Genomic DNA, 11,346 nt, shown 5'->3' with positions numbered 1-11,346 from the left:
TGCACAATCTGAAATCATCTTTTTGGAACTTTAATTTCCTACCTTGTACTTAATAGCTAGTATTCATAATTCTTATAAAAATTTTAAGTCAACATTTCAACAAATGTGTATACCCATTAGAAATCTAAATGTATTAGAACATATTGATTTCTTTATTGAATCATCTCTTCTTGATTCTGTATACATGAATAGTCTCTGTTGATTTGTTAAAAACTGAATTTCTCTTCTTTGTCTTCCTCCTATTTTCATGACTGGGCTGGTTCTATTTAAATATGAGTTCCTCCTGGCCTTGGAAGGGGTTTGGTTCCTCCATACTTAGTTAAGTTCAGTAACCCCTAAAACAGGCATTAGAACCAAGGATGATAGTGAGAGTGGATCAAAACCACAGACTAGACTGTTGTTTGATGTTCAGATGGAAATACAAATGCCAAAAGGAAGGAAGTAAAAGTATAGTCAGGATCTGTGTTCACATAAAAATTCCTCAGTGCCTGGAACTCAGGGCAATACAGTCAATAGTTATGTTGGTAATAACACCTAGTCATACTATTGATCTATTACTAGTCCCTCCCTCACAATAATTAATTTGATACAGATTCCCAGAGAAACTTGTTCCACATCGATTTTCCATATTACAATTTCATTCTCACATTATTCAGGGAAGCATGTAGGCAGTAGGTTATATCATATTATTATTATCCTGTATTGAATGGGAGACAGGTGGGACGTGAAAGGGATGATAACATATTATTGAAATGAACAAATGTTTGGGTGAAGAATATATTTTTTTAAATTTATCTTGGAATCTTGGGGTCACAAGAATTTCATCCTCATGGTTCCTTTGCCGAGCCTGTAGAAATGATGTTTTAAACACCAGAAAGTGTTAGGGAGTTTGGGCTTTTGTAGGACTTGCTGTACTTTGACTGTCCATAGTTGTAGGGAAAATCAACTCATGGTCTTCACATGGAATGCACATTGGAAAAAAATCCCAAAATGGTCATTCAATTGACCTATGCGTGCATGCTCATTCCTCAGTCATGTCCAACTCTGCAACCCCATGGACTGCAGCTCACCACGCTCCTCTGTCCATAAAATTTTTCAGGCAAGATATACTGGAGTGGGTTGCCATTTCCTCCTCCAAGGGATCTTCCTTACCCAGGGATCAAACCCGCATCTCTTGCATCTCCTGCACTGGCAGGTGGATTCTTTACCACTGAGCCACTTGGGAGGCCCCAGTTGGCCTGTTTTGGTATTAAGGTCCTTACTTAAGATCAAACTCCAAGAATCCATTCATTTAGCAAAGTGTCAGAAATCCAGATGAACTGAAAAAAATTATGAAGCCTTGTAATGAAGTGCTTTGGAGTGGTAGCAATAGACTGCTTTATCCAGACGCCTTGCTGGTGAATGGAGGTATTGTTCCCCATGTAACAACTGTTAACTTCCACATGTACATGATAGCATTCATTTGTTTATTTACTCAGTTACTCCCCAAATATTTCAGAGCACCTACTGTTCAGTTCAGTTCAGTCGCTCAGTCGTGTCCGACTCTTTGTGACCCCATGGACTGCAGCACGCCAGGCTTCCCTGTCCATCACTAACTCCCGGAGCCTACTCAAACTCATGTGCATTGAGTCGGTGATGGCATCCAACCATCTCATCCTCTGTCATCCCCTTCTCTTCCCAACTTCAATCTTTCCCAGCATCAAAGTCTTTTCAAATGAGTCAGTTCTTCACATCAGGTGGCCAAAGTATTGGAGTTTCAGCTTCAGCATCAGTCTTTCCAATGAATATTCAGGACTGATTTCCTTTAGGATGGACTGGTTGGATCTCCTTGCTATCCAAGGGACTCTCAGGAGTCTCCTCCAACACCACAGTCCAAAAGCACCAATTCTTTGGCGCTCAGCTTTCTTTATAGTCCAATTCTCACATCCATATGTGACTGCTAGATACCATAGCTTTGACTAGACGGACCTTTGTTGGCAAAGTGATGTCTCTGCTTTCTAATAAGCTGTCTAGGTTGGTCATAACTTTTCTTCCAAGGAGTAAGCATCTTTTAACACCTACTGTATGCTAGCTATGTCTCCAGGCTCTAGAGATTCAGAGGTAGAATCAATACCAGTCCTTGCTCTCAAGTTACTTTCGATAAGAAGAGGAAATGCATGAGCTATAAGACAATATGAATACTGTAGTAATCTAAAACAATAAAACATCCAATAAGATTTATATAGCCATATGTCTCTTTAGCCAGTGTTTAATTGAATCATCATTATTGGATAATATCAGTATTTTATTTCTGTGCATATACAGTATAACATAGAATAATGAAATTCTTTTTAAACTACCTAATAAGTCAGTATGCAATTTTTGATTTTTACATGAATTTTTCACTCCCATGACAATCATAATTATAGTTTATCAGGAAATTTCTGACCTTTTTCTAAACATAAAGATAACGACTTGCTTAAATTTGTCCCTAATACAGATTCAGTTTAGCAACAATATTTAGTTCTAGTTCTTTTTTTTAGTTCACCATTTTAATTAAGTTTGGCCTTTGTTCCACCTTTCAGCCCTGTTGGTAACTGTTGAGTGAAAGTGAGTGTTGGTCACTCAACCATGTCCTATTCTTTGCGACCTCATGGACTGTAGCCCGCCAGGCTTCTCTGTCCATGGAATTCTCCAGGCAAGAATACTGGAGTAGGTAGCCATTCCCTTCTCCAGGGGATCTTCCCAACCGAGGGATCAAACCTGGGGCTCCTGCATTGCAGGTGGATTCTTTACCAGCTGAGCATCCAGGGAAGCCCCTGGTAACTGTTACTTTTCAGCAATTTCAACGAAATTACATTTTTAAATGATTTTTTAAAATCCTTCCTATTGGTGGTCATTAACCTTACTCATAGCAGATATTATACTTCTTTATAATTAGAGGGACCAAACAAAGTTTTAAGCAGCCAAAATCACCCAGAATCCAGAACCTTTACCTATAGGTCTCTTTAAAATAAGACCCATGGCTTTAAAGCCAAGTAATATAAGATTAGGGGGATGCCAGTTTGGTCAAAATATTACCTACTCAAAAGTACAAATGCCAGCATTTTGCTTGCAATCCCAGAGTCAAGTTTTGCATATCCTTTTTGAATAACTTCAGTGAAGTTAAGTGATTTGAAATTGAATGCAGTGGGGTAAGCCGGTGAGACAGCTGAAAGCTACTGCAGGTCAAGGAAATCACGTGAAGTGGAGTCATCCTCGATTTCAATCCCTTTCATTGTGTAGAAACGCCAGCACCATTGGACTCTCAGCGTGGCTGCATCTTGTTATATGTATAGAAGTTTTAAAATCAATTTGATTTTCACTGGTATGATTCTCTAGTGTACTTAATATGCTATGGACGGATTCCCGAGAATAGTAAGAAGCAGTTACACTTCTCATGAATATATAGCGGATGAGGCACTCTGATTTATTATTCCATTCTATTTTAAAACACGCTTATGATTTTTTTTTTTTAAATAAAAGAAGAAAATTTCTAAAAAGCATAGGCTGGTAGATCTGAGTTTTAATTCTCTCACCTACTAGATGACTTTGGGTAAGCCCTTTGACTACTTTGGGTCTCAGTTTATACACCTCTAAATTACTACCAACATTTTCATGAACAACGACTTGAGGTATTTAAATATATGTATTTGAAATGAACTAATCCTCATATTTCAGATATAAATTTGTTTTTATTTATGGAAACATTTTCTTTTTGTGGCTTTTAATAAGATATGTGAAACTCAAGGAGACAGAGAAGGACAATTTAAAACTCTTCAGAAAAAAAATTAAAAATAGCATTAATTGACAAGTTCTAGAACTCAAGAGAATTCTAAATGAACTCACAATTCACTAATCAAAAAAATTTGATATGCTGATTCAAGAAGCAGTGTATGCAACTTACGATAAATTTTGATCACCAACTATAAACCCACTGATATTAATCTTGCTCTTGTTTGTTCTTTTTGGTTAATGGAGTTAATATTTAGTTAGCTCATTTTGTAGCAAACCCTCTCCAGTGGTGTTGATTTTCTTTTCTCTTCTGTTCTGTGACCTCACTACAGTGCCAAAAGTCACGGGGAGGAGTTTAATGTAGACTTTAACACCAAAAAATTAACACAAGTCCACGTCCCACTGATAGAGGAGAAAATTACTTAACCTTGCTTTCTGTGTAATTGATTTTTTAATGCCTTAGTGCAGAATGTTCTTAAAAACCTCTCTAAACCGTACATCGTGCTAAATCTTGATTATTGTTCAAAGTACCAGTTATATAAATTGTAGATTAACTTTGACCCCATCCAAATTGTACCTCTAAGATAGATTGTTAGGGAAACAAAAAATTAACTTCCAGAAGTCTTAACGTCAGATTATAAAACGAAGATTAATTATGAAAATTCAGTGTTTCTTCACAAGTGAAACATACGTAAGAAGAGTCTCTCAATCAACAGATGCCAGGCCTGTGCTGAGGCTGCCATGAGGCAGAGGGCGGGACCTCAGCCCAGCCCAGAGGGCATGACAGTGCCCTGGGAACTGTGTGCAGACAAGAAGCTTTGCATACACATCTTGCCTTCTCTTCCAGAGTCCGCTCCCCTGCACCAGAACACATATGGTAGCGCATGAGTCCCCATGAATGACAAAAACATGTGAATGAAATTTTTTATTCCTCATCCAAATGTTAGAATGCATGTGTATCTCATGTATAGACACAGCCCCAAACTAAAACAGTTTCATTGACTAAATTTACCCTTCAGTGTGCATTTTCTGAAATGTATTTTCTCCAAATGTTTTTCATCAATTGTTGTCAACAGCCATCCTGGGGGAACAGAGAGAACTTTTCAAAGACAAGCAACTTGCTAACCCCTGGGGCTGCTGGCTGGGGTAAAACCACTGAGTGCTGGTTGCAGGCTCAAAAGAGACTTTAAAAGGGAGACAGTCAAGATAAGGAGTAGGAAACAGAGTGGGGTTGAAAGGAGAAGGCAGGAGGATGTATTTCCATAGGAGGGGTAGGCAAATGCCAACAATTTTACTCTTCATCCAAATGTCAGGCATTTTATATTGTACCCTATGTACTTAGATGCCTTGTACACATACAGGATACAAGACTTAAATGATCTTGTTTATTGAATTCAAGTTTAGCTTGAGAACATAATATCTATTTAATCAACTTTTCCTCCCATCTCACAGCCACCGACAAACAGAACAGGTTATTTGACCTACTCATTTGGCTCTTCAAATTAAGTGAACTCTAAAAAACGTAAGATTTTTTTGCAGTTGGAGGTCACAGCAGACATGTATGTGAATTAGCATTGTCACGTCTTGGTTAACATTCAGTGCTATAGTTTTGTTTGTCCCTGGAAGAAATTTTCCAAATGTCAGATAGAAACAAAAATTGAAAGAATCACAAACTTCTCCAGTAAACTGAAAATATAGAGTAAATCTTAGACTGTACAATGGATCAAAATATGCTTTTTTGGTCTGTAGGAATGAGTTAGTGCTTGAAAAACATTATGATAATTGGAGTTTTACAATAACATTAATTTGTATTTCTTTCACAAACCAGATTAGATTAAATGAAGTACAAGCATTTGTGGAATGTATCTGTACCCTTCCCTAGAGCAGAGGCATTGGGGGTTACCTGTAGGGCAGGATTCCTCTGCCTTCAGAAAGCAGATTTTCTAGTCGAGTAAGACCAAACTAGTGTAGCAAAGAGTCAGTGCCACTTGGGGGACTTCTGATTTTGGATGAACTAGTGGGGGTGCACCTTAGGGAAGAGAACCACCTAAAACAGAGCCAGCAGATACGGGAAACAAAAGTCTGCCTTGGGTAAAAGGTTTGTGCTTAGTGACAGAGAAATTCAGGTTGGTGGAGCTGTATGGGACAGGGTTACTGGAGAACCTGGAGTGGATCATGCAGTGTAGTCTGCAGGGGACCACTGCAGGGTCTCGAGCAGAGGTGTGCCATGATGTTTAACAGAAAGTCATTACCACTGTGCCTTGAAATGTAGCACTGGTCAATCTATTGGCTTTTTTAAGGTTTTTCCTCCCTTTGGATACTCCAGTTTCCCCCTTCATCTGCTGTTTACCGCTCATGCCTGCTTTGGCATGGCGAATTCTCACATCCATCTCTCTTGTAGTTCCAGTTTCTGATGGCTGTGTGAATGAGCGCAGAACCAAGGGTCAGGTGGAGATGTGGGACTGCCTGGTCCCAGAAGACCCTGGAGAGACCAGGGAAGCAGGAACCATGTTGCTCCAGGCTCTCTGGGCTCCGCTGCACTCAGCAGAAGTGTAGTTTCTCTGATGTGCGATCACGCTGTCTCTACCCTCCTGGGGCGAGCAGGCTTCACAGGCAACGCCACGAATGTGCATTTGTGTAGACTCATCCGGAGCCACGGCTCTTCTTCGTGTCCATCCACAGGATGGATTTTATGCCCGAATTATCCATCATTCTTCAACTTTAAGCTATTTTCAACCATTTTCTTTATAATTAAGATTTTATGCCCCCCTCCACCCTGGGTTTTGTGTAACTTTTTAATTTTTTTTAAAGGAGGAATATAATGGGAAGATAGTAAGCATTTTAGTCTTGGGATGTCTCCAAACCCATTCATTAATTTTGGAAAAGTAAAATGCATTTAACCTGATGGAATATTTATAAAAATGGGAAGCTCATTGTCAACTAAATCTCATTTATTTAATCTAGTATTAGACTGCTTTCTTTTCTTTTAACCAGATGGGAAACATTAGCAGTAGTAGTGAACAAACATATCCAAGCTCCCAGAGGTCATTTTTAACCACCATTAACAATCTGGTTTTCACAGATTAGTAATATACAGAAGGCAACGGTCCAGTAAAGGATACACAAAAGGCAGCTGAAGCTTCTATGTTCCTTATTTACCTAATATTGACCCACTTTTTAAAACCCTTTGTAAGTGAGACATTTGAACCTTCTGAACTCAAAATTGGCAGATTTTCCTGAGAAGCTGTAGCAAAATATCTGTTTAAAATAGACACTGATGTAAAATATTATTAAAACCTCCACAAAGTAGATGAAAAGTTTTTTATAAATGTCACCAGTAGATTTGCCAGTTGTCTATATAGTTTTCATTTACTACCTATTTGTTTAATGCTTCATAGCTATGTAAACTTCCTAACTGTGAAGTGGAAAAGATACGCATTTTTACATACCATCTATTAATTGTTGAAGTTAATTATCTAGTTGAAATGTAATATAAGGTAAATAGTCCACAAAATACATAAGTAGATAAAAAAGAAACTGGTCTATAATATGATAAGCAAATGGCTTCTAGAGTTGCTTATTCAGAAACTATCTCATTTAAATCATGTGTTGAGTGGTTGAGGAAGTTGTAGAATGATGAAATCTCACTATGCTTTGTAGATAGGTACAGAAATGTGTGCACACTCATTTCATTTCTTGTTCAGCCTCAATATGTAAATATGAAACATCTATGCCTTTAACTGGTTAGCTGACTCTAAAGTAAACATAGGCAAAGCTGCAGATAATATGAATTTGTCTTCATGTTTAAATACCATTTTTCTTGGTTTATGGGGCTTCCCAGGTGGCACTAGTGGCCAATACAGGAAATGTAAGAGATGTGGATTCGATCCCACGGTGGGGAAGTTCCCCTGGAGGAGAACATTGCAACCCACTGCAGTATTCTTGCCTGGAGATTTCCACGGACAGGGGAGCCTGGTGGGCAATAGTCCATAGGGTTACAAAGAGTGAGACATGACTGAAGCAACTCAGCACGCACGCATTCTTGATTTATGTATGTATGATTTGTGGTCAATCTTCACGTTACTCTTCTTTTAGTGTTAGTTGCTCAGTCATGTCCGACTTTTTGTGACCCAGTGGACTGTAGCCCACCAGGCTTCCTCTGTCCATGGAATTCTCTAGGCAAGAATACTGGAGTGGGTTGCCATTTCCTTCTCCAGGGTATTTCCCCACCCAGGGATCAAACCCTGGTCTCCTGCACTGCAGACAGATTCTTTACCATTTGAGCCACCAGGGAAGCGTTTCTTTTAGATAATAGTAATTTATAGGAATTATATTGAGATCTGTATGTAAAATACTTTGCAGATATTTTCTCAGTATTTTACTATATGGAGAAGAAAGCCGAAGTATTAATATTCAAAAGTCTGTAGAGAGAGGTAATGTCCAAGATGAAAGTGAGAATGAGTTTGTGCAAATATGATCTAGATGGTACAGAAAATGGCTGCCATTAAGGAATTCAGGTATACCTGGATATTATTGTGTTAACAGTGAGGAGCCAGGGGAAGCGCCTTCTGGTAACTGTGCACATGCTTGTGAATATTTGTGTATTTGTATTTACATATGCACACATGCCCATCTGCACACACATACTCCTGACAGTCATCAGGTAAGCTACAGAATCGCTGTTTGTAATATCATGTTGAAGATTTCTCTGTCTGTCCTTGATACTATAGGCTGCTGCTTTGGGAAGAAATTTTGCTTTCCTCTTTGCAGAAATTTTTACGTTCACAGTAAAATTCTCCAGTATTCCTGCAGGTGCCCAGGACCACTTCCATTCTATTCCTTGCTGAGGAAGGAAAATTTAAAAACAATGAGAAGAGAATTGAAATGATCCATCTGGTCTGTGCTATAATTTAGAATCCATGACCACCCAGGGTCCCTTTGAGTGACATCTGGAAAGACTTTATTGAATACCTAGCATGTGTCCAGCACTGTGCTAGGCACTGGCCATACAGAAAAGACAGAGCACCTGCTTCCAAATAGTCCGCTGCCTACTAGTTGCCAGAGAAGGCAATGGCACCCCACTCCAGTACTCTTGCCTGGAAAATCCCATGGACCGAGGACCCTGGTGGGCTGCAGTGCATGGGGTCGCTAAGAGTCAGACACGACTGAGCGGCTTCACTTTGACTTTTCACTTTCATGCATTGGAGAAGGAAATGGCAACCCACTCCAGTGTTCTTGCCTGAAGAATCCCAGAGACGGGGGCGCCTGGTGGGCGGCCGTCTATGGGGTCGCACAGAGTCGGACATGACTGAGGCAACTTAGCAGCAGCAGCAGCAGCTACTAGGTGCAGAAGGCTGCGAGGAAACAGCACCAAGGACACAGAAGAGCTAACCTGGGGGAGAGCGGAGGGGGATTCAAGAAACCTTCTCAGAGCACATTCGCTGGACTGCCACACTTCTTTAGATGAAAATGGAAAGCTTAATTAAATTATTTGGATAATTGCAGATAGCAAGTTGAGATTTTTAAAAAATTCTGATAGCTGAATCATTACATTTCTTTGCTTATGTTTTCTGGATTATATAGACTCAATTTATGACTTAGCGATACACTTTCTTGGCTTGCTATCATTCTAGTTAGCACCTGCAAAATAGTTAAGAACAATCTAAGCTCTATAATATAGTTTGTATGGTTGAAGACGAGTAGCTAAGAAATTATCATAGTTAAGAAATTATCATCAGTAAGCATGTGATTATTACAAAGTAACATGACTTATTTCACACCTCTCACTTAGGTTGATTTCCTGTTAAACAACTTATCAATAATTAGGAAACCACTTGCCTGGTGGTTCAGAGGGTAAAGAATCTGCCTGCAATTTGGTTTGATCCCTAGGTCAGGAAGATCCCCTGGAGAAGGGAAAGGCTACCCACTCCAATATTCTTGCCTGGAGAATTCCATGGACAGAGGAGCCTGGTGGGCTACAGTCCATGCAATTTCAAGGAGTGGGGGCTTCCCAGGTGGCACTAGTGGTAAAGAACCTGCCTGCCAATGCAAGAGATGTAAGAGATACAGGTTTGATCCCTGGGTCAGGAAGATCACCTGGAGGGGGGCGTGGCAACCCACTCCAGTATTCTTGCCTGGAGAATCCCCATGGACAGAGTAGCCTAGTGGGCTATAGTCCATAGGGTCACCAAGAGTCGGACACGACTGAAGCAACTTAGCACTTCACACACACACACACACACACACACACACACACACACACACCAGGCTCATATATTCTCTCCCAGGGACAGCTAAAGCCGCCTCCCACTTCTTCACTGCCCATTTTGGTGACCCAAGAAGACTGAAGGCTTCTTCTTCTGGTCTTGGAGGGCTTCCAATTACCAGCAGGCTTCTTCCCTTCTAGAAGGAGAGGGACTCGGATCAGATTTCTACCAGAAATGTCAACTGTTCAACCTCCTCTTTTGCTGTTCTAGCAGCATCATTGTAAAGACTGAGTGGTGATGGGGGATGGGATGGGGTGACATCGAGAGTCTGCTTTCATAGAGCCACTATCGTGGTGTAGGTAGACTCTGACCTCATTTCTGTCACTCCCACCCCCAACCGCGCCCTTCTGTGGTTTAGGGGAAGGATACACGAGCAAATGAAGACAACATTTGGCTCTGGAGACTTCCACTTTGAAATTATATTAAATACACTCTTTTGTAGATAGATAGAAAGTGAAAGTAAAAACTTGCAGAAAATAGTCTACACAAAACTAATATTTTTTCCTCCTTTTTTACAAGGTGAACACACACAGGAGACGAACTCACCTCATTCACTCAAAAAGGATGTAGAAAATATGGGGAAAGGTAAAGAAAAGTTTTAAATCTGTAGAACTTCTCTTAGCTTTAAAAGACTAAAGAGATAATAGGAGGATATTTTTGCTCTACACCATATTTTAAGCTTGACAAGCAACATATGAATAATATATGGACCATTGGGTGGATATAATTGAGATTAATGCATACATATCAATCAATACATGACACTGTAATATAATACTTTAAAATAATATATTACATTGATTTATATTCATGGATTTTTGCACAAAATCTATCCTATGTCTATGCAACACTTTTTAAACTAGTAAAATATTTTGTCTTATAATAATAAATTGCCATATATAACAGTTCTCTGGAGAGTTATTTGTAAGGATTAGTAAAATGACTCTTCTTTTTTTCTTTATTAGAAGAACTTCAGAAGGTTTTATTTGAACAAATAGATTTACGGAGACGACTCGAACAAGAATTCCAAGTGTTAAAAGGAAATACATCTTTCCCAGTATTCAGTAAGAAATCACTTTTATTTCATTGCATTATGATATTTGATAACGTTTTTATTAGTCAGTGTAAGTACGTGATCTTCCTGTGATCTCTTTAGTATTTGGAAATTTTAGCCTGTTATTTATTTTATCAGCTCACAGATAAAATTTCTTATAAGAACCTTTTGGTATTAATTGTATTGGTAGATATGTGGTTGTACATATATATATATTGTGTACATTTAAAACATGTATGCAAATATACCCTTAAATATATAGATATATTTAAG

General features: G+C 39.1%; 1 protein-coding gene across 1 annotated transcript in view; it reads left to right on the top strand.

Moving 5' to 3' along the window:
• Positions 1-11,346, top strand: part of SKOR2 (SKI family transcriptional corepressor 2) — a 42,830-nt gene that overhangs the window by 8,726 nt on the left and 22,758 nt on the right. The window contains exons 5-6 of the mRNA XM_081563467.1: positions 10,539-10,604; positions 10,985-11,083. Of these exons, the coding sequence (XP_081419593.1) occupies positions 10,539-10,604; positions 10,985-11,083 (165 nt within the window). The remainder of the gene's footprint in view (positions 1-10,538; positions 10,605-10,984; positions 11,084-11,346) is intronic.

Source organism: Giraffa tippelskirchi, chromosome 14 (assembly GCF_054371585.1).
Source record: "Giraffa tippelskirchi isolate mGirTip1 chromosome 14, T2T-mGirTip1v1.2.pri, whole genome shotgun sequence".
NCBI classification, from domain to species: domain Eukaryota; kingdom Metazoa; phylum Chordata; class Mammalia; order Artiodactyla; family Giraffidae; genus Giraffa; species Giraffa tippelskirchi.
The sequence above is the reverse complement of the archived record's forward strand: the minus strand, read 5'-3'. Positions and strand labels throughout refer to the sequence as shown.